The sequence below is a fragment of the Antechinus flavipes genome, chromosome 6 (genome assembly GCF_016432865.1).
Source record: "Antechinus flavipes isolate AdamAnt ecotype Samford, QLD, Australia chromosome 6, AdamAnt_v2, whole genome shotgun sequence".
Lineage (NCBI taxonomy): Eukaryota > Metazoa > Chordata > Mammalia > Dasyuromorphia > Dasyuridae > Antechinus > Antechinus flavipes.
Window position 1 is genome coordinate 156,103,658 of NC_067403.1, and position 27,125 is coordinate 156,130,782.

General features: G+C 34.5%; 1 protein-coding gene across 1 annotated transcript; it reads right to left on the minus strand.

Moving 5' to 3' along the window:
• Positions 1 to 681: 681 nt before the first annotated feature.
• MEPE (matrix extracellular phosphoglycoprotein) lies at positions 682 to 22,349 on the minus strand. Its single transcript, XM_051966713.1, has 6 exons — positions 22,308 to 22,349; positions 22,117 to 22,205; positions 20,602 to 20,720; positions 17,089 to 17,154; positions 4,031 to 4,104; positions 682 to 2,172 (listed from the first exon to the last, which is right to left on the minus strand). Exons 1-6 carry the CDS (start codon positions 22,347 to 22,349, stop codon positions 682 to 684), a joined length of 1,881 nt encoding a protein of 626 aa, XP_051822673.1.
• Positions 22,350 to 27,125: the final 4,776 nt, after the last annotated feature.

Consider the following 27,125-nt stretch of genomic DNA (forward strand, 5'->3'; position numbering starts at 1 on the left):
AGTGTAATGTTTTAGTTTTTAATTTTGAGTGTGAGTGTTTCTCCCTATATCTTGAAGTTTGATCAAAGAGAAGAAGAAAATGTTTTAGTTTTTAATTTAGAGTGTTTCTCCCTATGTCTTGAAATTTGATCAAAAGAAGAAAATATAAGCAACTATGCCATGAAATGATTACAGACAGAAGTGGGATAAACATTAATATAATAAAAGAAGAAGGAAAGTTTTTCTTTATTGGAGACAGGAGGAAAAGAAAACTAGACCAAATCATAATTCATTCTTGAGCTCTTGATTTCTAACCTAACTAATGCCATGAATTTTACCTATATAATAAATAAAAGGAATCTTGTTAATATATATAAAAAATCACCACAGACAGCCAATATCCTTATAAAGTATTTAATTTTAGTAAATTACAATAGATTTTTTTAAACATTCTGGTTTTATAAGACTCAGGCAAACAATAAGATAAAATAAAATATTTCCTATTCAAGCCATTCTATTTTATATTAGGCTTTCTCCTTCAAAGAAATCAAAATCAAATTATACCCAGCTTTGAAAAGATTCCCTTACTGTCATGTCATTATAGTATTGGAAATAACCCTGAGAAGACCTAGTGTCCTAATAAAATAATTAATTACTGTCTTCATTGTTAGATGGCTCTAATCTCTCCAAACTAATTGGTGACTATTTACCATTACCACTTTGAAAATATTCAGTGGATTGGTCACTATCACTGTCACTTGAGTCACTGGAAGTTGAATCACTGCTATCATTTCTTTTAGGAGGTTTAAATTTTTTATTGGAATGGGAATTTGTATGACCCCAGAATCTTTTCCTTCCAGATACATGGTGACTTTTGGTAGAACTGAGCCTTCTGTGTGCTGCATAATGGTTTTTTCTGATATTACTAGGAAGTTTTGTGATACTTCTCTCTTTATGGTAGCCATAGTGGACACTTTCCTCATTTTTTATTTCATTTTCTGCTTTTAAAGGGTGGATGTGATCATTAGATGAACTTAGTAAGCCTTGACTTTTTTCTTTACCAAATTTTTTTCCCTTATCATTTTTGGTCTTTTGATCTCTCTTAGGACTTTCTATACCTGCTTTAGTATTATCTTTGCCATATTTAGAAATTTCTTTGTCTTCAATTATATCATTACTCCCTTCCCTAGCATGTTGGCCAATAATGTTTTGCTTTCCCATAGATCCTTGAGAGTGATGAATTCCTACTGACTCCTGAAAAGTATAGCTTGTGTTGGCTTCTCCTTCTTTTCCAGGAAGTTCTCTATAATTTGTACCCCCTCTAACAGCATTACTCTCTTTTACAATTTTGTTATCAATGATGCTGTTCTCTTTTCTTGGTGTTTTCCTGCCATCAGTTCCAACAATGTCTCCAGCAGATTTTCTACCATTGGAATTCAAGTCATATACCTCTTTTTCTGGAACTTCATTATTGCCTTCTTTTCCTATGAGAAGTATAGAGTTGGGATCAATGGCATTATTATTGTCTGGGTATGGAACACTTGTGTAACCATTTATGGTTTCTGTGTCAGGAACAACTATTTCTCTACTGGAAGGAGAAAAGTCATTGTCCTCTTTCCCTTGACCACTGCCTTCAAAATCATATGGAAACTTTATGTGTTTTGGAGTCAGTTTTGAGTGATCATTGGTATATTGAACATGACTAATAGTTCTGTGGTCTCCTGAAATATTTTGGTTTTGGATACCTCTTTGGGTATTATCAATGTCTTCATCTCCTTTGCCTTGGGCTTCAGAATACTTAAGTTCCTTAAGTTTATTGTGAATGGAATTCCCAGTTTCAGTCTGTTCAGTTTTCTCCTCTATCCAGAGTCTTGGAGCACTTGCATATTTTCTGCCATTTTTGTTAATGAGAATGACACCATGTGCTTTTTGGTCAGGTGGATCCTTAATAATACTCTCCCCATGGTCAGTTTTGGCATTTCCAATGAACTCAGCGTAAATAGTATCCTCCAGGTCATGGTGGGAAGTCTTGCTACTATCAGTACCTTGCTCTTTAATCACTGTTTGTTTGCCAGCAGAAACATCCTGGGATTTGTCACTTTCTTGGATAACATTTCTTTTAGGATATACCTCTTGCTTTTTTCCCTTGTCAAAGTAGTGAACTGGAACACGGTCTTGGTTACTTTCTTTTTGCTAAATGGTATTTGCAAAAACAAAAACAAATTGTTCTGTATTAAATTTGGAAGTGACTAATATTAGGCAATATAAAATTAGTTACCAATGATTAATAAAATCAATCAGTAAATTAAATAAATATTTATTAAATATCTACCATGTGCAAAACATTGAGGTATATGTCAGCAAAGTGGCAAGGACAAGAATCAAGTATGAAATACAGTGTCTTTGCTTTGAGACTTTAGGAGTTTATAATCTAATTGAGTAGATAATACTAGTATTATCTATGAAAAGTGAACAATATAAATAAAAATGAAAAGTGAGCAAATATAAATAAACAAAATAAACTTGTTAAAACATGTATATAATTAAGTGTGAGATGACTGAAACTAGGATGGTCAAGGAAAACAACATGAAGAGGGCAGGACTTGATCTGGACTGGAAACTGGACTTTGAAGTATGAGCACAATTCAACAAAATTCATAGACTTAGAACTGGAACCAAATTCAGATGTTATCTAAATCAATGCCCTGATTTTACAAATAAATTAAAACTCAAGATTGGATTATTGTAATAGCCTTCTAATTGATCTCTGTGCCTCTAATACAGCCTCCATTAAGTGGTCAAAGTGATTTTTTTTTTGTGAAGTGTAAATATATCTCCATTCCCCTACTCAATAAACACAATTAATTTGTTCAGTCATTTCGGTCATGTCTGACTCTTCATGATATCATTTGGGATTTTCTTGGCAGAGATACAAAGAGACCTACTCAAGCTCATTTTACAAATAAGAAACTGATGCAAACAGGATCAAATGACTTGCTCAAAGACATAGCTAGTTAGTGTCTGAAGCCAGATTTGCATTTAGGCTTTCTTGACTGTAGGACTATTCCCTGTGCCATATAGTTGCCCCTATAAACTCTAATAGTTCCCTATCACCTCTATTATTAAATATCTGATATTTAAAGTTCTTTACAACCTAGTCCTTTCTTAACTTTGCAGTTTTTAGTGCCCTTCCTGCTCTCTGCAACTCAGTCTCACTGAATGATTCACATATGGCATTTCATCTCCTAATCCTAATATATGGACTGAATAGTCTTACTTCCAATTATTGGGTTCTCTAGATTCTTCTAAATTCATCTAAAATCCTACTTCCTCCAGGAGGCCTTTCTCAGAGCCCTAGTTCCTCTCCTAAGAAGTGAGAGGGAAAAAAAAGAGAATCAAAGGCTCAATTAACAAAATAAGGAGATCAGGAAGAGAAGCTGGTTTGGAAAGAGATCATGAAAATTTCAACTTGAAGCAAGCTGAATTTATTGGGAAATGGAACAAATAGCTATAGATTAGTTATATGGAAATCCTGTGATTGAGGACTAAAGTAAATTTTAGATATCGTCTAATCTAGTTCTTCTATTTTAAAGATGAAGAAAGAGAGGATTAGTGAGACTAAGTGGCCCACTCACCATTATGGAATTATGGAATAAAAAGCTGAGAATTTGAACCCAAATTTTCTGACTAGAAGTCCGTTGCTCTTACACCACCACCATATTAGCTACCAAATGGAATGAGAGATAAATTGTTGAATCATGAATATTAAAAGTCAAAAGAGATTTTAAAGTTATCTATTCAATCTTACTCCCAATGTAAGAATCCTTTCTATAATATCAGACAATGTAATCATTCAGTTTCTATTTGACCAATCAGTGTTCAGAAATTTGCTTATTTTTAAAGAAATAAAGTTATTATCAATTTAAATTTTTATAGTTTTCTTATATTGATCTAATTTTTCCCACTATAATTGACATCTATTTATTCTCTAAGCTAATTACCTTTTTTTCCTAAATTACTTCTCATGTGACATAATTTTCAAGTCCTTTACCATCTTGTTGACAAATGAGAAGAGGGTAAAAGCCTGAACCAAAGTGTGCCAATAGACATTCAGTGGAAAAAGAACTAGTAAACATTGCAAAGAAGAAATAGTCAATAAGGTACACATCTTGGAAAGGAATAGCATTATATATATATTTTTATGAAACAGAAATTGTGTCTACAGTCATTTTCCATATATGAGAAATGTTATTTCCATATATTTTCATAGTACTCATTTCATTCAAATCAGAAAAATTTATTGTGATTTAGATTTTCATGATAAGTAGTAGAAATAACAAGAAGAAAGACAATTTAATACCTGCCCTCAAGAAGCTTATTATCATTTAATTGTAAGGGATAAATATGTACACATATAAAATTTCTTAAGGGAAAATGTGGCAAGATATAGAGATATATCCAGACAAATCTGGAAAGGTCTCATGTAAAAAGTGTCAACTAATGGAAGTTTGTGAGAAAATTGGGGAATTAATACATTGTTGGTAGAAGTGTGAACCAATCCAAACATTCAGGAGAGCAATTTGGAACTGTCCCTGAAAGGTTTCTCAAACTGTACATACTCTTTGATCTAGCAGTGTCTCTACTGTTGTCTGTATCCCAAAGAGATCATAAAAAAAGGGAAAAGGACCCACATTTGCAAAAATGTTTGTAACAGCCTTTCTTGCAGTGTCAAAGAATAGAAAATTGAATGGATGTCCATCAGTTGGGTAATGGCTGAATAAGTTATAGTATATGAATGTAATGGAATATTGTTGTTCTATAAGAAATGATGAGCAAACTGATTTCAGAAAAGCCTGTAAAGACTTATGTGAACTGATACTAAGTGAAGTGAGTAGAACCAAGAGAACATTGTGCATAGCAACAACAAGATTATGTGATGATCAATTGTGATGCACTTGGATCTTTTCAAGCCAATTCAAGGCAATTTTAATAGAAAAGAGCCATCTGCATTTAGAGAGAGAACTATGGAGACTGAAAGTGGATCAAAGCATAAATATTTTTACCTTTTATTGTTTGTTTGCTTGCTTGCTGTTTTTTCTTCTATTTTTTTCCTTTTGATCTGATATTTCTTGCAAACATGACTAATGTGAAAATTGTACATATTTAATCTACATTGTTTGCTGTCTAGGGGAGGGGGTGATGGGAGGAAGGGAGAAAAATTTGGAACACAAAGTTTTGCAAAGGTGAATGTTGCATGTATTTGGAAAAATTAAAAAGATATTTTTAAAAGTGTCAATTGAGAGGAATTATGGCCAAACAAGAGATAGAAAACATTAAGGGATATAAAATTGATGATTTTGAGTACATAAATTAAACAATTTTTTTTCAAACAGAACAAATGCAGCCAAAAATAGAAAGTAAGCAGAAAACTGTGCATATGTGTGTGTGTCTGTAAATGTAGATTTTATACTAAATTTTTCTGAAAAAAATCTCATTTCTCAAATATGTAGATAAATGAATAGAATTTGTAAGGCTGACTCAGTTCTAACTGATAAATGGTCAAAAGATAATAAACAGAACATTTTCAGATGAAATCAAAAGTTATCTATAGGCATCTGAAAAATTGCTCTAAATTGCCATTGATTAGAGAAATGCAAATTAAAACAACTCTGAGGTACCATCTCATACCTTTCAGATTGACTGAAATGATATAAAAACAAAAAACAAATATTGGGATGTGGGAAAATTGGGATACTAATACACTGTTGGTGAAATTGTGAACTGATCTAACCAGTTTAGAGAGTAATTTGGAATTGTGCGCAAAAGATTGTAGAGCTATGCGTAACTTTTGATCCAGAAATGTGGTTACTAAGTCAAATAAATTTTTTAAAAATTCAAAAGAATCTATTTGCATGAAAAGTATTTATAGCAGTTCTTTTTACAATGCAAAGAATTAGAAATTGAGGGAATGTCCATAAATTGAGGAATGGTTGAATATATTGTGGTAAATGATTGTGGTAGAATATTATTGTGCTATAAGAAAGGAGAAGCAGGATGCTTTCAGAAAAACATGAAAAGATTTACATGAATGATGCAAAGTGAAATGAATAGAATTAGAACACTCTATAGTCACAGCAATAGTGTATGATGATCAAGTAATATAAAGATCTAAGACAACTCCAAAAGACTTCAGATGAAAAATATTATTCACCTCAAAAAAAAAAGAACTGATAAAATCTGAATGCAGATCAAAGCATATTATTTTATTTTATTTTATTCATGCTTTGGGTTGTTTTTTTTGGGGGGTGGTCTGTTTTTCACAGATCAAACACAACATAACTAATATAGTTCACAACATAACATCTTCGAGATGGAAAAGGTTAGGAAGGAGGGAAAAAATTTGGAACTCAAAGTTTTTTGAAAAAATGAATGTTTTACATATAATTTTAAAAAATGAAACATTTTAAAAAAGAAGTGTCATCTGAGTATCACTTTTCCTACAAAATATAGGAGCTTTGCAACAGGCAAAAATTTGCAAGGAATGTCTTTTAGCCTAAAAGGACAATCAATATGCATTGAAGTAAGAATTTGCAGGATAAAATGAGAAAACAGCTAATAATCCTTTTGTCTGGAACATAGAGTGAATGAAAGCAGTTATGTAAAGTAAGACTGGAGCCAGATTTTGGAGGTTCTTAAATGCCTATGAGTCTATTTTTTTAAGTCAACAGATAATAAGTAGGCACTGAAGGTTATGGACTGGGGAATAACATGGCCAACCTTGTGCATAGGAAAGCTAGGAGGGTCATATTTAGGTGGAAAGAAGATGACTTCAGTTTTTAGATGTTAATTTTGAAATATCTATGAGATATTTAGGTAGAGATATCCAATGGATATGAAATTATCTATTGATAATGAATATTGAAAATATGAAAATGCAGATAAGTAGAGAGATTTGAGATGATTTTTGGATATTGTAACTGCATATCTGAAACCCTAGAGTGGACAGTCATATAGCTTACTCATCAGAGAAATGAGGCAATAAACAGATCTCTAGAGTAAAAGGAGGAAGTTGAATCATGAAGGGACTGAATAGGGAGAAAAGTATCATTATGGAAAGCAAGGGAACAGAGCTTTTCAAAAAAAAAAAAAAAAGCAGGGGTAATTGACTGCTATATGGAGGATAACTCAAGATTGGGGATTTACATATTAGGAATAAGAGAAGGTGAAGGATTGAAGGACTGAAGACATTTCTGCTGCTCTGGCTGAGGGTAGGTCCAAGTCTATAGAGGAAGGGATTCTAAGCTAAACAGTGGATGGTAGACTGAGAGAAACAGAAGATGCAAGGGACCAGAGGTCAGTAAGAATGCAAAGAGTAATCTCAGGAAATGGGAAAGGTATAAGGACAGAAAGCAGCTGTCACAGTGGAATGAGGTAGAGGTCTTTCAGGTGATGAGAAACTCATGTATTTGTTCCCTTGGTGTCTGAAGTAGAATGGAAATGGAGCTTTTGGATGGTAAAGAGATTGATGAACTAAAAATTCAGAGTGACAGGATACACCCACATTCTGATTTGTCTCTCCAAATTCTATTTATTGTCAAGGCAGAGGTCATAAGCCCAAATTCAGAAACTTCTACCTGGATATTTAATTGGTTGCTCTTTTCTTTGTTTCCAAAACAAGATATTAAGGTATATGAAGCTCTATTTGAAGCCAAATTGTATTCAGTGTTGGAAGTGATAGCTATAATATTGAATCAGTTTATTCTGAATTTCCTATGTTCCTAGACTAAGTAAATAGTTGTTAAATGGGTGCTCTGGAATCCTTCCAATATGCATCCCTTAAATCTGCAAATTCGTAGTACTTGCAGAAATGGATTTGGAATAATTGATAATGGAAGGGCTAATTTAGTATGTAGTGGCAAAGTTGCTATCAGAAAGAGCCAGATGATACACATCCTCTAAGGATTTTTTGTTTGAGTTTTGTTTGAGTCATTGAATATATTTTCAATAAAAACAATAAAAACAGGCTTGGACATTTTTCAGCAATTCCTCAATCAGCATGTTATTACTGTCAGCAGGAGAAATCTTTGAAAAAAATATCGAAATATTGCTGCCAATCTTTGTCTGCAGTTTATAAAGTTTTTTGAGATACCTGGGGCAGGGAGAGATTAGGTCAACTTTGTATCAACTACTTCCCACAGTCTCTTTCACTTAATGGAGAAACATTTCTTTTAAGATGATTCTGACTATAGGAAATAAGGAATAAAAATAAATAAATCTAAAATAAACAATATTAATATTAATAATTATTAATAATAATATTAAAATTATCCAACCACTGATAGTTCCCATTAATTTATTCATTATGAAAATTACAATTATTACATTCATTTCACCCTTTCCTGATGACTCCTATTTCTTCAGGCAACATGCCAAACTTTAAACAAAGTGACAGCTACCTGCATTGCATCACTACGATCAATGCAATGGCTGCCAAAAGGCAGCCCCCAAAAGAGAAGAAGGGAACAAGGATTTATTAAATACCTACTATGTGTCAGAAACTGTACTTTGTGTTTATGTAACTGTTCACAAACATTATCTCATTTGAGATAATTTTTAAAATCTTCAATTTACCACTACTAAAAATCTATACAATTATATTTGAATTAGTGTTCTACATGCAAAAAGTCACTGTTTTAACTTGGTTCATATTATCAAGAAAGAGAACACAAAAGGATCCATTCTCATCAAAATCCCAAAGAAAGGCTTTAATGGAATTGGACACAGGACAATACATAAATGTTGATGAGTGCAGAAAGCCTGGAGCAAAGAGTATTAATGGAGTCTAAGAGAGTCAGGTTCAGAATAAAGATTCTAAGTCCTAGATATAATTCTCAAAGTCCCGAATAGGGAAGACATTTAATATAAACTGATAACCTCTACAATTTTGCTTCAGGCTGGCCCTGAGATTTGAACTTTTAAAACAAAAAAATGAATTTAGTGATTCCTTTTGCCTTTAAGTAAGTTTGGCATTCTCTCCCAACAGATGCAAAAACATACTGGGAGAAAGCACTCATAAGTGCTTTAGTAAATTTGACTTAGCTCTTGCTAAATACTACAATTCTGGCTTAGTTAAGTGGTAGTAGCAGATGTGACCAGCAGAGGGAGAATGCTAAAAAGGCCTATGGATTTTCCTTTTTCTCCCGGGTTATCTACCAAACCAGCAGTTTTCCACATTGAATTTACATTTATAAGTTTGGAAAGTGTCTGTGTGGTTCCTTGCCTCCACCTATGTGCCTAAGTATGCCAGTATAATAAATTCTATGAAAACATTTCATAATTATTGGAAGGAGAGTGAGGGTGTTGTGAGAAAAAGTCATTTCTTTAGATTGTAGGAATATAGTTTTTTAATTTAGCTTAGCTAATGTCACTAAGCCATTATTCTGTGACTGAGTTGTCTTGAGTAAGTTATTTTTCTATAACTTGTTTTTCAATATTAAGATAAGTATATGGTGCAGACTGATGTAATAAACATTTACATTCTTAAGAAGCTGATAAACATGTGGATCCTCTGAAAAGAAAGATCATCAATGAAAAAGTATTATAAACAATTTTATCATTGTACCATTTATTCTTCACTTTCCCCATACGGCTTTGTTTAGTGTTTCAATTATTGAAACAATTGAAAGTATAAAAAAAAAATAGTAGCAAAGAGATTGTTTTCAAATATCTGATGCAATGATTTGAAAAGAAAAATCATCAAAATATTTAGAGATATCTTATCATACTTTACTCAGAGAACATCTCTTTTTTAAAATATCATCTGAGTAAATGGATTTTTTTCAAAAATGATGAGCCCACTTTAAAAGCACCACAACAAAAAACAATTAGAGTATCAGCAAGATAACTGTAATAAGCAAAAATACAATATAACAAATAAATACGTGTGTAGCTATATCTGGATCCTGCTATTCTTTAGACTGTTAAATGTAGAAAAATGTGACATTACCATTTAATTCAGTATCAAAAGAAAACTTTTTGGTATGTGATTAAGTACTCAAGATATCAAAACAATGTGTTTTCTACTAACAAATGTGGAGTCATTTGATGTCACTTAACTCAATTCTGAATGTTTCAATTTCATCAAAGCTGTGTCTATTGTATGAAATTGTCATACACAGTCTTATTGACTAGCTCCTTTGGTTGGATTCCCAGGTGGACAATTTATACTGAATTCTGTTCTCTTGAAAACAGCAAGATTCCAGTATAAGAAAGTAATTTCGTAATAGGGAAAATTATAGATTGGATGTTGTACAGAGATCTTTTTAAAGTTGAAGAAATTGAGAGAAGTATTCATTAACACAGCTAATTAACACAGTAAATTAATATTAAAAATAAAATCAGATCTTAGTTCTCCTTATCCCCAGTATATATACTATTTCCCCTTTACTTAGGACTTCTTAAACTTTTTCCACTCATATCCCTTTCCACCCAAGAAATTTTTACATAACCCTAGCTATATAAGTATATAAAATAGTTTACAAATTAAACATTTATTGATAATAAGTTATAATTTCACCTACTCCACATTCAGTTATAAGACTCCATGTGGAGTCTCAGCCCATAGTTTAAGAAGCTGTACCCTATACCACATTCATTTCTGGAATGCTTCTGGAATTGATATTTTGTAATTAAAGAATTTTATGGCATCATCTTTTGAATTTAGTTTTAGAATTCCTATAATATTTTGCCCCTGATAATTTAAAAATAGGGTACATATTACTTAAAAATTAATTATATTTAAATAAATTAAATTTAAATTGGGATTTCACCCTGTTATTTCCTTTCTTTCTTTCATTAATCTTTTTTTTTTTTGCTGAGGCAATTGTAGTTAAGTGACTTGTGTAGGTCACCCAGATAGACCCTATTATTTTCTAATTGTATTGGTATCTATGCTAACCATTTTCATGATCCTATACTATAATGGTAAACAAACTGTCAATCCTCTCCTTAGTGAAGGCAGAATAGGGTAACACTATATAACTTCCATTTTCAGCTGGAAAAAAAAAAACTAAGGCTCAGATAACAGATTACTGCTCCCCTTTAGATCTGTTCCCTTTGGGGAGTGACAACATTCCTCTTTTAATCTAAAAGTATGGATTCAATGGATTGATTCAATTAGTCTCGTGGTTTTGATGCCCCCATGAACTGGAAAAACTCTTCCTTCTCTCCTTTGCTAATATGCTTTAATAGAGTCAATCAAATAAACATTTGATGTATAGCAATCAAAACAGCTGTACAAGTTTCTTTATTCATAACCATGGAAGAAAAGGAATAAAATAAAATTAATTGAACCATGTAGACCAGTCTACTTCCAGATCAATCTGCTCAAATGCTTTTTAAGATCTGTAAACAAGTTTTGGAATTTTTTTTCCCTTTATTTTTGACCTCTTGTTTCCTACTGACCCTCTTGGATTGAAATTGGAGAATCATGATCCTGAGAGTAAACTTCAAATTTTATTCCACTGCAATATTATTGCCTTTTCATTGGAGAACAGCTGCAGGGCCTGACAAAGGCTGTATCCATGCCAATAGCCAATTTTTCTTTACTCTCTTTGTCCCCAAGGAAGGGACAAGGGGAAAAGTGGCAGTTTGACTTATACCTAAATAAAAATCTCCTCTACTAGCAATGGTCGTCTAGATTTGTTCTAAGGCTCCTATTGATACATCCTGAAAACTAAAATTCTAATATTCTAGAATAGAAGGTGGGCAGAAGGAAATGGGGGGAGGATATTGGGAGGAAGGGACTCTTCCTGCCCTCCCACTCATAATCTATCTAGCAATCTAGTCTTCCTGAATCCTTGCTAAAGTTGGCTAATGGCACCCTAAGTGCTAGGGCTCTAGATGGATAAGAATGGCTCAGGTGGGATTGAGGAAAGGCTCCAAGGAGGATGAAAAGGGATGAACAAGATCTCTAAGATTGTAAAACTAGTACATTTATCAAGCCAGACTAATACTCTGTGATCTCTTTCTTTGTTTTTCTTGGGCCCCAGGATTTAATTTTTCTGATGCTTTCCATTGCCACCTCCTGTTAAATCCATGCTGCTCTCTTTCCTTTCCCTAGATCACTAAAGAAAAGAAAGCAGGTGAACAGATTCCCTTGCACTGCCCTCTCACTGAAGCAAGCACATAATCCCTGGGAGTTTTCTGAGGAATTTTACTTTTAGCAATGAGCTAACAAGAAGTAATAAAAACAATAAAAGTGCTTCCTACTCTTACTTATTCTTTTCTTTTTTAAATATAAAAACAAAACTTTACGTGGTTGCTAATGGTGTATTTTGGAATAGACAAAGGCCTGAAGTAAGATATATTTGCATTTTAGAACATAGTCTAGATAGTGTTTTAAGGAGATACAGGTCTAGCCATTTTGGTACCTTAACAAAAAGTGGAGGGGTAGGAGTGGGGAAAGCAGCATTAAACAAGATCTCAAATCAATTCTGTAATTCATGATATGGAAAGACTACAAGAAGTAATTAGGACAATTCCAAGGAGCAAATAGTTGTTGAAGTAGCTTGATAGACATTACTAAAAATAATATCTGGTAGGTTCCAGTTATTTTTCTAAATAGATCTTAACCTCAGTGTTTGCTAAGCTACTGAAGGTGTATGTGTTGGAAAGTTGTATAATCTTCTAAAATATTTTTTCATATCTGTATTCTCTAAAATGTGGCCTCTCAGGATAATGCCTTAGTCCCATCTCTGCTATTAGGGATTTCACTGCAAGAGGGGAAGAGGTTTGATGAGCCATTTGGAGAAGGGAAGCAAGAATAAACATGCGGGTTTTTCCCTTCTGTTCTCATCATCAGATTCTGTCAATTTAGACCAAGAACTACCCCTGTTCAAGGTAAGAAGTGTGACTAGCTTGGAGACTTGCATTAAGTCTGTAGTAGCAATTAGAGGGAAGAAAAAGGGAGAAGGAGAAGGAAATCCTTCTAATAGCCAGGAAAGAAGGGAGGTTTCTATGGCCACTTAAAACTAATAGGCTGTTCTGCTAAAGGTTATTTGAATGTTAGCAAAATGGATAATTTGGCCATATGCTGACAATTGTTTGCAGTTAAGACTCAGAAATCCCCCACATCTGTTTCTTAGAATCAGAAAGAGTAACTGCTTCAAGAACTCATGATTTCATCTAGGCAGATCTTCCCTCTACATAGATACCCTGGTGATGGTTACATTAATGACTATGTTGGAAAAAAAATGCCCAATAACTGTTGCTAAGGATCTAATCCTCTGGCAATTCTCTGATCTTAACTCAAATGTTCTCCAGCTCACCAACTCACTCTGGTTCCTGGATTTTCTCATATGTGAATAATCCTATTTTCTTTGACCTTTTTTGATTTAATACCTTTTCCCAAAAAGTATAGAAATTTGGGGGCAGCTATATGGCACTGGTCCTGAAATCAGGAGGACCTGAGTTCAAATACAGTCTCAGATACTCAATGTTTACTAGCTATGTGACCCTGCACAAGCCACTTAACCCCAATTGCCTTGCCAAAAAAAAGTATGAAAATCTTAATAACTGACCTTTAATAGGTTAGAAATAGAGTGATGTAGTGGGAGAAGGCTAGCCTTGGAGACAGAACCATATGGGTATCAGTCCTTCCCTTGACACACATAGGTTATGTGACTGTGCACAAATCACTTACTGTCTCAGAACTCTAGACAACTATGTAGAATTGTAAGCCACAGAGGTGCCATGTCCTGTGATGATAGAAGGAATTAGAGCTACTTTTATGGTATCTAGCTTTGATGGATATAGGAGCTTCCCCTCTCTCCAGCCCTTCTTTATTTTAAAAATAACTTCAATTAGATTTATGATACACCAGGCAACTGTATTCTTCTTAGAACTAGTTAAATATATTTCATCCCTTCCCATTAATCCATCATTTTTGTGTTTTTACATTACACTATATTTCATTTAAGTCTCTAGCAATTTAATCCCATTCTTAATAGTATCTTCTTAGACAGTCAACTGTTTGCTTTCAAAATCAGTTTTCCTCTTCTGCATCCCATGCCCTAAATGGTCAGAAGTAAGGGATCTGTGTCCCTCTATCCTTGGGTTTCTTGCCCAACCATTGGTAACCTTTGACAATACTCTGTAGAATCAGTCCTCTTGGCAGCAAGGTTTGTTCCTATATGAATCACCAGTAACAATTGTAGAAGTAGGCAACTGTTTTGGTAAGATCTGGTACATCTTAAATGATGCAGAAAGACAAGAGACTTCTTTGTTTTTACCTGTTCCAAAAATAGCTAACTCAGCATGCCCCAGCAACTGGGACTCCCAGCAGGGAGGCTTCTTCTCCTGATCCTTAATAGTCATTTCTCATCATTTCATCAGTCATTTTCTGCTGTTTCTGCTTCCCCTTCAGAACTCTAGCTTCCTCATTTTCAGAAAGAGCCTAAAATTTATTTATTTCAAAAAATGCCTTCCCTTTCTTCCTCCCTAATCCTCCCAGAGCTAGGCTGGATCAGCAAATCTGGTTCCATCATTGCTGCAGTTTGATGAGGCACTGATGGAACTGGGTTTTTTTGATTGATCTTGACTTTGGATAACCAGGAATCTGCCCCCTTTCCCCCCATAATTGTCAGAAGATACAGTTTGAGCACTAAGGAATATATTTCCCCAAACTGATACCATACTGATGAAAGGTCATGACATTTCTATGTGGTACCAAGAAGTGTTACTCAGCCAAAGTCTATATTTAGGTGCCTGTGGCAAAGAAATGTGACTCTTTCCAATACCCCTTCAGACATTACCTAATTAGTCCTAAATCTACAGCACAGAAAGTAATGTATGTGACAGCAGGCTTCAGAGTAATTTGGTCACATCCTTTCCGTTCAGTGGAATGATTCAGACAAAAACGTGAAAGGTGAAAACAGAAGCCTAAATTCCTTCTCATCTGGTAAAAGTGATCCCAATCAAAAAAATCAAAGTACATAGTTTGAAAAAGGTAATTTATTTTTAAGGGAATTTTAAACATCTTTTTTAAAATACTTTGAAAAGTATGCTTTCCCCTTCCTTTCCTATTCCTTATAAAAATGGTATTATAGGGAGTAGGTAGATGGCACAGTGGATAGAGCAACAGCCCTGAAATCAGAAGGATCTGAGTTCAAATATGACCTCAGACACTTAACACTTCCTAGCTGTATGACTCTAGGCAAGTCACTTAACCCCAATTGCCTCAGGAAAAAAAAAAAGATACTATATCAAAAAATCTGGACTATAGACACCCACAGTTAATCTATGCTGCTTCTAGGCATAAGCAAAATTGCCATAAAAATGAGAAAGGTGGCAATGCAATGCCAGTATTGATTTATTATAACATTATAAACAACAAACAAATGGCATTGATTAAATTGCTTCTCTTCATATTATATTTAAATTTGTAATTCTCAAAGTCTTGGGAGATTATAATAAAATCTAGACTTTTAATAAATACTAAAATGTTACTGTTGTGCCTGCCTTTTATTCATTATAGAAAAAGAGGACTCTCTAGGGACCGAGAATTTGGTTTCTGGGTTGTTTTGTTTATGTCTTTGACACTTAGCATTACTCTTTGGGTATAGCAGCTATTTAATAAGAAAGTTTAAAAATTTCCTTTGAGATATTGTCTAATACTATGAATTGTTGTTAGCTATTGGAATTTTTAAGTTGATTTTAATGATATTGCTCTGAAATTGGCTCCTTCAGAGCTTCTTACTACTTAAAAAGGCAGTTTGGTGACATGCTTTAGTTATGTGAAGCTGGTCCTCTGGTTAGTGCTACTAATCCACTTATTAAGCAAAGAGAACTACATAGACATTGCTATATATTTATAATCAATCAATCACCAAGCATTTATTAATTATCTACCAGGTGCCAGGGAGGGCAGTTGGGTGGCACAGTGAATAGTTTTAAGTGTGGAGTCAGAAAGACTGAATTCAAATCTGATCTCAATACTTATTAGCTACGTGACCCTGGACATTTCACTCAATTCTATTTGACTCAGTTTGCTCATCTGTAAAATAAACTGGAGAAAGAAATAGAAAACTACTCTGTTGTCTTTGCCCCCCTCAATGGGGTGACAAAGAGTTGAACATGACTGAAATGAACAATAACAAATGTGTCAGGGAACATGCTAGTCCCTGAGGACACAAAAGTATTAAAAAAACAAACCCTGTTCTTTCAAAAGGCTCTTCTTCTAGTGGGGAAGTAGCATGTATACATGTAAGTGTAAGTGTACAAATATATGTACAAAGTAATTATGTGGGAGGTTGGGAGTAGTTAGGGAAAAGCAGGTGAGATAAATGATTATCAATAACTAATCATTTGCAGAGATTCAGAGTTGCCCCTTTTTTTTTCCATTTTCAAGACCTGAGTAGAGACTGGTTTAGTTAAATAAACTTCTCTTTGAGCAAACCCAATCCCTAAAAACAATCTCTAATCTCAGGTGAATTCTATTCAGTAAAGCTTAGAGGGAGACAGATCCTTTTGTTTAAAAAACCTAAGGCAGGGGTGGTCTGATTATAGAAATAGTTTCTCTATTTTTTTCATTTTAATATAGCTCATTTTCCACTGTGTTATTCAATCAACTGATTGCCACCCCTCCAAAACACTTACTCGTTTTGAAGGGTTTTTGAACTGTGAACCCACTACATGATTGAGATATGCCAAATGATCATCCTTTTATTAATAACTATTGGTCTTATTAATAAATTGATTAAATTACCCAGAAACTATGTCTTTTGAATTGTTATAGTAGAAAGGATTCATATAGGAGGTAAAACTTGAGCTGAATACCAAAGAAAAAATAGATATTATGAAAAGAAGTGAGGAAGGAAAGCTTTCTAGGCATGGGGCACCCTGGGGAAGATGAAATATTATTTATGAGAACCACAGAGGGGGAAAGAGTGAGTATGGCTTAATTGAAGAGAGTGTGAAAGGAAGTTATATTTTATAAGGCTTGAAAAGTAAGTTGGAATCAGGTTGTGATGGGATAAAAATGACAACTTCAGGAGTTTTTGGATTCTAAAGGGAATCAAGAGTCACTGAAATTTCTTAAAGGGTACTTACTGGCACTGCCCCGATGACACTTAGAAAACACAGGCCCAAAAGGATCACTTGCATCTTTGAGGATTTCTAATAAAAGACAGCAATTGTTAATTTGTTAATGATTAGTCACAACAACTAGATTTTTTTTAAGTTAAAAGTACAAATTAGAGTGTCTTCTTTCAGATATCATGACTTTCTTTTTCCATTATTGATCACTAAATCTCATCATTTTGTCAGCATTCTCTACGATTATAGTGAGTTTTAACCATTTGGGATTATTACCAAAAAGAAAAAAAAAGAAATAAAATACAGAAAAGTAATTGTGTTCTTGTCATTCAAATAATAACCATGATTTATAGTGAATGCTGTCAAATGCTAATAGCATTTTTTTTTTGCTTTTTTATGCAAAGTGCCCATTTCTATACCTTTACAAGATTGTTACCCCAATATCTGGAATGTATTTCCTCCTCAGCTTAGTTTCATGGAATCCCTGCCTTCATGATTATTTACTTTTTGTTCATTCTCTAGTTCACTCTCTAGTTAATAGTGCCTTTCCCTGTTCCCACTCCCCAAAATGACTTGGTACTGATTTTTCTTTCCTTCCTTCCTTCCCTTCCTTCCCTTCCTTCCTTCCTTCCCTTCCTTCCCTTCCTTCCCTTCCTTCCCTTCCTTCCTTCCTTTCCTTCTTTCCTTCCTTCCCTTCCTTCCCTTCCTTTCCTTCCTTCCCTTCTTTTCTTCCTTCCTTCCTTCCTTCCTTCCTTCCTTCCTTCCTTCCTTCCTTCCTTCCTTCCTTCCTTCCTTCCTCACCACCTAGCTGCCCCTGTATAGATTTTTCTACCTACACTATAATTCCATATTCTTTGCTTCCTGTTGCCAATCCAATATTTATAGACATTTAGCTTTGGAGGCCAGATCCACAATAGGGATTCTGTAAACTATGGCCTTCCCATTTGTTCCTGATATATATTAGTAAGCCTTTCAACCACTTCAGTTTGAATATCATTAATTCTGATACTATAGGAATACTAACTGTATCTTGATCTAATGAGTTTGCATCCCATCTCTGATAAAGACAAAGCAGATTGAAAATAACTATTACATTTATTCATCTCAAACAGAAATAGGATGTAAAGTCACTGGGACAAATATAACTTTGCTTCAATTGACTTAATTTTTCTTGGCTTCAGTTTCTTTATTTTTTTTAAATAAAGGGATTGAATTAGATAACTTCTCTCTAAATCTTTCTATAATCCCAAAACAAAATCTTCTGTGTAATTTCCTTATTGTAGAAAGACTTTATATTTAGTTATAGCTAGTATTCAATGAATTTATTTTGTATACATGTACAGCATATGAGTTTCTAGGACGGAGAGCTAGGAAGAACTGAGTTCATATCCTTCCTTTGGTGTGTAGCCCTGGACAAGTCATTGGACTTAGTTCCTGGTGATTCTCTGAGGTTACAAGTTACTGATCAATTGCCTTTCTGCATAAATGAAAAGCTTCCTTCTACGAATTTCTTATATTAATGAAATCACAGGTCTGAATCAATGCACAAAATGAGATTCTGGGAAAAGCAAAATTTATCATTGATAGCACAATGTAGTAGAGTTGATAAAGAGCTGTTTTGGGATTCATGTGCTTAAGACACATAATGGCTGTGTGACCTTGGATTAAGTTTTTAAATTTTCTGTGTTCCAGGCAATTCCATAAGACTTCAAGTTACACATGAGTCATAGTTGAATGTTAGCTAAGTAAGTTTCCACACTATTGTAATCATAAGTCCTTTAAAAAAAACCATTCAAACATTTTTATGTTAAAAGTCCTTCCTGGGGTAAATATAGTCACTTCTTTTCTTAATTTTTTTTCTCTGACAAGAGAAATGACAAGAGTCATTTTTCAAATTTTTAACATAAGTATGTTCTATTTGTTGACTATTAATAAGCTAAATTAGATCATTAACTGTGACATTGATATCAGTGTATTAAAATAATAAAATTGCAAGTCCAATTAAAATATTTAAAGTCATTTTTAAATTACTATTTCATTATTAAATGTTAAAATAATGTCTATTATTGAAAATTTTAATCAGAATATTCTTGTGTCATCTTAAATATTGTAAAGCATTCAGTTGAAAAAATATTCCATTCATTGAAGATAAATTAACTAAGATTATTTTTAAAATCCAGGCTTCAAAATAATTCTTTCTTCTGAATTCACAGATATCTTTGAACTCCTATTCAGCCACCTAAGTACAATTTAACTTTCCCAGAACTTTATAGATAGAAATAATGGAAACTATGATAACAAATGTCCAGTATCAAATTACTAAATGCTACTTCGTGAAATTTTAAGAAATGGATTCCAAATTATCAAAACAACCAAATTATTTGTTGTATTCCTGATAAGAGAGATACAACATAGATAATTGATATTGATTTCTATTGTGTTCTACTCTTGTCAATTATGACAGAGAATAACTTGGCCCAATAGTCAGTCAAAGGAATTTAAACTGAGAGCTAGAAGGGGCCTCAGAAGACTTTACCTCTTATTCTACAGATTAAGAAAATGGGACCCAGAATGCTAAAAAGACTGATCAAAGTCACACCTTTAGATAGTAATGTATTTTAATTTTATACATTTCCTTTTTTATGATAAAGAATTTGAAAGCAAATATATATGAGAGCAAAGTCTATTCCACACGTAAAGTTTCAATCACAATGATATTCTATCCTCCTCCTTCATAGAGAAAAATAGCCTTATTTGTAGTCTTTCTCAGATATTCTACAATTCCCTTAGGAGGAGATGGTGTGTTGTATACATCCATTTCTCTTGACAACTTAGCCATCCAGTTTTTTGTCATCCCAAAATGAATAGAAGAGCTCATAATCAACACAAACATTTTGCACCCATTCTAACTTTTTATAGCTGTCCATTTCTCAGCACCAGGAGTACCAGACAATGCTACCTTAATGCCAGGAGCTTTCTTTTTTATTCTGTTCCTCTTGTTCTTTCATTTTAGATTTATTTTAGTATGCATTTACTTTCACAATTAATACATCCCTTTCAGATGCAAATGATACTAGTATGCAAATAAAATAAAGTTACTATAAACAGAATTACTTGTTATTGAGAACATTATTTTACAAAATTACCTGATATCTTCAGTCTGTACTCTTCAGTAGGCTTTGCAAACCTTGGGCATTTTGCTGAAATTTAAAGTTTGCTCTAGTTCTGAATGACCAATCAGCTTAAGTTGGCTTAGCCCCAGCTTGGGGAGAGCTTATGGGGTAGAGAAGAGTGGGTAAAGTAATTTTCATCTAAAAATGTGTTTTTGTGGTAGGAAGCAGTTATCAAATGTTCCAGCAAGTTGGATAAATAGAAAGTATATAAATACTTTAGTTGAGAAGTCATATTGTCAGATAATTGGAATGGATTTTAGGGCTTGGGGTGCTGGTCATTATATTAGTTAGCTATTTCCATTAGGGAATTTTTGCAAAGAGAAAATGTTTATTGCAAGATATATTAAGCACTTACTATGGCATGACTTAGGGAATGGAGAGCTGGCTTCATGGCCAAAAAAGTTGGGGTTCAAATTCTGTTTCTGACACATCTTGGCTGCATGACCTTCGCTTCTTACTGTCCCAAGCAACTGCCTAAGATTATAAGTTGCCAAGAGCTGATAATGCATTGGTAAAAGGATTTCCTCTTGTAAAAGGCACTGTGCTAGGCTCTGGAAATAGAATGATGAAAGTGTAGCCCCTGCCTTTAAGGAGTTAAGTGGGGGAAGAAAGTCACATGTGTTACAAAAAAATAAGTAAAAAAAAGATTAGCCAAGAAAAGAGTTATAAAAGAGAGGATTGTTTATCAGTGCCAAGTGCTACACAGAGATCAAGGTAGACTGAAAATGGTGCTTCTCCTTCACTCTTCCTCTGCAATTCGGGTCTCACCTGCACTCCCCCCATAGAGCAGTGATTGCAGGGGAACCCCAGAGCCGTCTCGAGACCTCTCCTCTGCCTTGCCAGCTTGGTGACCTGTTATTTAAATGCTCGTTTCCCTTATTAGGGTGAGATTAATGATGAAACCGGGGACCCAATTCTCTCTTCTCAGACCTCCATTTTTTAATTTTTTAAGCACGAAATTTAAGTTACACAGTTAAAAGATTTGGAGAAGCTTAACTGCATTCTTATCTTGATCTACAGCCACGCCCAGGGCCACAACGTGGGCCATCCCAGACCCACTGTCTACTTCTCAAAAAAACTGGACTCGGTTTCCCTGGGATGGCCCTCCTTCCTCAGAGTGGCGGCTGCCTCAGCCCTTTTAATTGAAGAGTCCTCAAAACTAAACTTTGGGACAGCCATCAGAGGTTTTCACTCCCGGGGTTCGGAGCATTTTAGAAGCCAAAGGACATCAGTGGCTTGGTGGGAGGCCTAATAGATATCAGGGTCTCCTACCTGACCTGACTCTGGGCCTGTCACACCCTTAATCCTGCCATCCATAATTGTGAAGCCCAGGAGGCTGAACTCATTGCCCTAACCAGAGCTTTGGAACTGGGGAAGGGAATGAGAGGGATAAACCGCATTTTCACCAGTCACAAGCTGGGAGACAAACAGGTCTCTCAGGACTGCCCAATTTGTGCCCAAGTGGATCCTGAGGGAGCTGTTAAACCTCCCCCTCTTGAAGCCAGTTCCCACCTATCCAGGTGGAGAGTAGCAAACAGACTTTACTCCCCCATGTAGGGGGTTCCAAGCTGCTTTTGGTTTTGTTAGCACTTTTCTTTGTAGGATTGAAAAGGCCCTGAAAGTATCAAAGCACTTGCTAAGCCTGCCTAAGCTCCTCACAGAGAAACAAACAGTCCAGCTTTCACTTCTCAGGTATTTCAGAGTACTCCTGTGAAGCACTCTGGAGGAAGATGGATGAAACTGTCTGCATCCTTCTTTCTTTCACTCTCTTACCTAACTTTTTCTCACTCCAAAGATGAGAACTTTTTGCTCCTGACATTTTCTCTTTTACTTTTCTTGATTATCATTCTATGCTCCTGCCAGTAATTACCTTCTACAACTAGGAAGCTCTGTGGGCAGTGGGGCTTGTTCAGCATTGGGTGGGCTATCATCATCCTTAAGGCAGCCCACAGATGGGACCTGATGTATTTTTTGCAAACGGCCCCATTTTCAAACAAAATCCATCTCAACCCTGGATGACACCCCACTTTTAATCTGCTCCTGAGATTTGTTTCCTCTAACCTTCAAGCTGCGAATTTTCAACCCCTTCAGCCTGGAGATCATGGGACGACTGATTGGGACACGCAATACCCCTTAGATGCCCTGCTGCTATTTCCACTCCTGGCACAAACCCCCAGTGAACTCAGGGATAGCTCTAGGACCCTTGCCAGCTTGAAGCAATTACAGAAGTCTGAGATCTTTGCCCTTTATCTCAAATGAATTTTTTTTGACATTTAAAGACATTTTCTTTTATTTCTTATTGGTGTACAAGTGTACAATGGCAAGTTAAGGGTGGGCAAGGGGTGTGAACAGATACAATGATATACTTTTTAAAATTATAACTTTTTATTTACAAAACATATGCATGGGTGGTTTTTCAACATTGACCCTTGCAAAACCTTCTGTTCCAACTTTTCTTCTCCTTCCCTGCACCTCCTCCCCTAGATGGCAGGTAGAACAATACATGATAAATATGTTAAGGTATATGTTAAATACAATATATGTATACATATTTATACAGTTATCTTGCTGCTCAAGAAAGACTGAATCTAGAAAGAAGATAAAAAAAAACCTGAGAAGGAAAACAAAAATGCATGCAAACATCAACAGAAAGAGTGGAAATGCTATGTTGTGGACTACAATCATTATACATACTTCTCTCTGGATGTAGCTGATTCTCTTCATTACTGAATAATTGGAACTGGTTTGAATCATCTCACTGTTGAAGAGAGCTACGTCCATCAGAATTGATCATCATATAATATTGTTGTTGAAGTGTATAATAATCTCCTGGTTCTGCTCATTTCACTCAGCATCAAATCAATCAATTCTCCAGGCCGCTCTGAAATCATTCTGCTGGTCGATTCTTACAGAACAATAATATTCCATAACATTCATATACCACAATTTACCCAACCATTCTTCAATTGATGGGCATCCATTCAATTTCCAGTTTCTAGCCACTACAAACAGGGCTGCTACAAACATTTTTGCACACGTGGGTGGGTCTCTTTCCCTCCTTTAAAATCTCTTTGGGATATAATCCTAATAGGAACACTGCTGGATCAAAGGGTATGCAGAGTTTGATAATTTTTTGAGCATAGTTCCAAAATGCTCTCCAGGATGGTTGGATCTGTTCACAGTTGCACCGATAATGTATCAGTGTCCCAGTTTTCCCACATCTCTTCCAACATTCATCATTATCTTTTCCTATCATCTTAGCCAATCTGAGAGGTGTGTCGTGTACCTCGGAGTTGTCTTAATTTGCATTTCTCTGATCAATAGTGATTTGGAGCATCTTTTCACATGACTAGAAATAATTTCAATTTCTTTGTCCCAAAATTGTCTGTTCATATCCTTTGACCATTTATCAATTAGAGGATGGCTTGATTTCTTATAAATTAGAGCCAATTCTCTATGTCTTTTGGAACTGAGGCCTTTATCAGAACCCTTGACTACAAAAATGTTTTCCTAGTTTATTGATTTCCTTCTAATCTTGTCTGCATTAGTTTTGTTTGTACAAAAACTTAATATAATCAAAATTTTCTATTTTGTGATTAATAATGATCTCTAGTTCTTCTTTGGTCACAAATTTCTTCCTCCCCCACAGATCAGAGAGGTAAACTATCCTATGTTCTTCTAATTTATTTATGATCTCATTTTTTATACCTAGATCATTAATCCATTTTGATCTTATCTTAGTATATGGTGTTAAGTGTGGGTCATTGCCTAGTTTCTGCTAGTTTCCAATTTTCCTAGCAGTTTTTGTCAAATAGTGAATTCTTATCCCAAAAAGCTGGGTTCTTTGAATCCCAAATGAATTTGGGTGGTAACTTCTTGAGAAATGATGCCGTAAACTCTGTAAAAAACTGTGTCCCCTTTTGATCTGTAAAATTAGCACTCTGAAATTGTGTCCCCTGGTCTCCCAGGCTCCAAAAAGTCTAGGAGAAAACATCCTTTCCAGGCTGAGCCTTTTCTAAGGCAAATCACATACACCCCCATTGATCTTTTGGGGATGCTGACCCTTTTCAGGAAAGCCCAAATTCTTTCAAGCCTTCAAAATGATTTTCACTCACTTGGGAGATCTGGGCCCAATATTGATAAGTATCTAGGCCTGGGGACATTGGCTTTCTTCTCACTTTGAAACCTGAGCCTCAGATTTCCTATTAAAAGGCAATTTTAAATTCATTTCTTTTTGCCTTTGTGATGGCAGTGTTGCAGAGGGCCCTGCTCATGGCTCAGGAGTCAAGAGGAGTAACTAAGATCTGGCGCCCAGATAGACATCAGTAAACAATTAGAAAAAAAATATGAAGCCTAAAACATTATCCCCTACATCTTGGGATGAGAGCCCAGCTTTCATATAAAGTTAACAGTTAAGAAATAAACAATTAAAACAATGAGTAAACAAAAGAAAGAGAACTCAACCAGAGGTAGCTCCTATGATGACAAGAGATTTGGATTCTGAAGAAGATAGTGACATTAAAGTAACTACTTCTACTTCAAATTTAAAAAAAGTAAAATGGTCACAATCCCAAAAAGAGGTTTTCCCCCTGAGGCAATTGGAATTAAGTGACTTGCACATCTAGGAAGTGTTAAGTGTCTGAGTCAAGTGGAATTCAGGTCCTCCTGACTTCAGGGCTGGTGCTCTATCCATTATGCCACCTAGATGCCCTGCAAAAAGAGTTTTGACAGAACTTAAAAGAGACTTTAAAATCAAATTAGGTTGAGGAAAAATAGGGGGGAAATGCAAAAACATAAAGAGCATTATGAAAAAAGTCAACCAATTGGGAAAAGATACCCAAAAACTCACAAAAGAAAACAACTCCTTAAAAATACTAATTGAGGAGGGAGAAGCTAATGACTTCACAAGACAATAAGAAATAATAAAATAAAATTCAAAGAATGAAAAAAATAAAGAATGTAAAATATCTTATTAAGAAAACAATTGTTCTGTTCAACATATAGGACAAAAGGCAACATATGAATTGTTGGATTAATTGAAAATTATGACAAAAAAAAAAAGTCCAGACACTACACTTCAAGAAATCATTAAAGAAAATTGCCCTGGAATTTTACAACTAGAGGGTACAATAGGAATTGAAAAAAAAATCCACTGATTCCAACCTGAAAGAGATTCTAAGATGAAAACTCACAGGAATATTGTAGCTAAGAGATCCCAAGTCAAGAAGATAATGATACAAGCAACTAGGGTGAACAACATTTAAATACTGTGGAACTACAGTCAGAATAACACTAGATTTATCAGCTTCTATATTCAAATACTGAAGGATGGAATAGAATATTCCAGAGCAAAGGCACTAGGTTTGCAACTAAAAATAGCTTACCCAGCAAAGCTGAGTGTGATCCTGCATGGAAAAAAAAGGAATATTTAATGTATTGATGGATTTTCAGGTATTATAAGGAAAAGACCAGAACAGAACAGAACATTTGACCTATAAAAACTAGCAGAAACATAAGAAGATAAAGATTAAGAATTAATTATAACAATCTTATTAAGATCAAACATTTACTTCTTCTATGAGAAAACATTATCTGTGATCCTTAAGAATATTACTATTACTATTATTTGATTACTTTGAAAGAATATACATAGATAGAAGAGATGGTCCTTAAAAATAAAATTGGGTAGAGAGAGGTAAAATGGAACAATTGTCTATACAAAGAGTGAATGGAAGAATTTTATAGCAGAGGCAGGAGGAAAGGGAAGGTTGGCAGTGCTAAAATCTTATTCTCATCAGAACTGGGTTAAAGAAAAGGATAAAAGTTTTCTTAACTTACAAAGAAATAGGAAGGTGAGGGGATAGAATAAAAGAAGGACTCTTAGAAGGGGTAGGGTTAGGCAGTCAGGGGTTAGAAGTAATAGAGTTTGAGGAGGGATAGAGTAAAAAAGAGAGGGAGAAAAAATAGGATGGAGGAAAACATACAACTAGCAATTTAACTTTGAATGGGAATGGGATGAACCCACCCATAAAAGAGAAGGAAGAAGAAAAGGAACAGTTTGAAACTTAAACGGTAACAAAAAATTAAACTAATTTTAAAAAGCAACATTTGTAGCACAAAGAAGGACTAATTTGGGTTCTTGTGGCAAATGGTTTCATGTGAATCACAGTATTTTAAAGATGGATGATCATCTAATCTAAAATGTATCTAGAAAAGAATCTGCATTAGAATATGGCCATAAGTGGTCCTATAATCTCATCTTGAAGACCTCTAATGAATGAAAGAGGGAACTTAGTAACATTCAAGGAGTCTATCACCATTATGAGTAACTCAATTAGTCAGGAAACATTTTTTTAAAAATCAAGAATAAATTGAATTCTTTAAATGAAAGAGAAAAAATAGGAGGGAAAAGGAATATATTTTAATATTTCTAAGAGGAAGTAATGAGGCCTGAACTTGGGGGTGTCTTTGTAAGTAGAAAAAAGAGACAGATATCAATTACACTCAGTGGAAATATGAACAATTGAGGGTAGTGCAAAGTACTGTTAAAAAGTTAAGTAGATAATTCAGGAGTTACCCTTTTTCTTCAATAATACTAGGATTCAAAGGCTAATGTTGATCAGAATTATTCAGGTGACTGCCTTAATCCATCTGTTCACTTCACTTTTTAAAATAAAAAGCAGTGATTTTTCTTTTCTATTCACTAATATTTACTGTATAAGTCTATGCCTGAGAAGTGAGAAGTTTTTATAGAACTGACAAAAGTTCTTTCTGAGAATCTTGACATGTTCTTATACATAAAGGAGTTATTCTAGTCACTGACAACATTCCATTTAGCCCTCAAATAATTACTTAAAATAAAAAGATATGAAAGTTCAC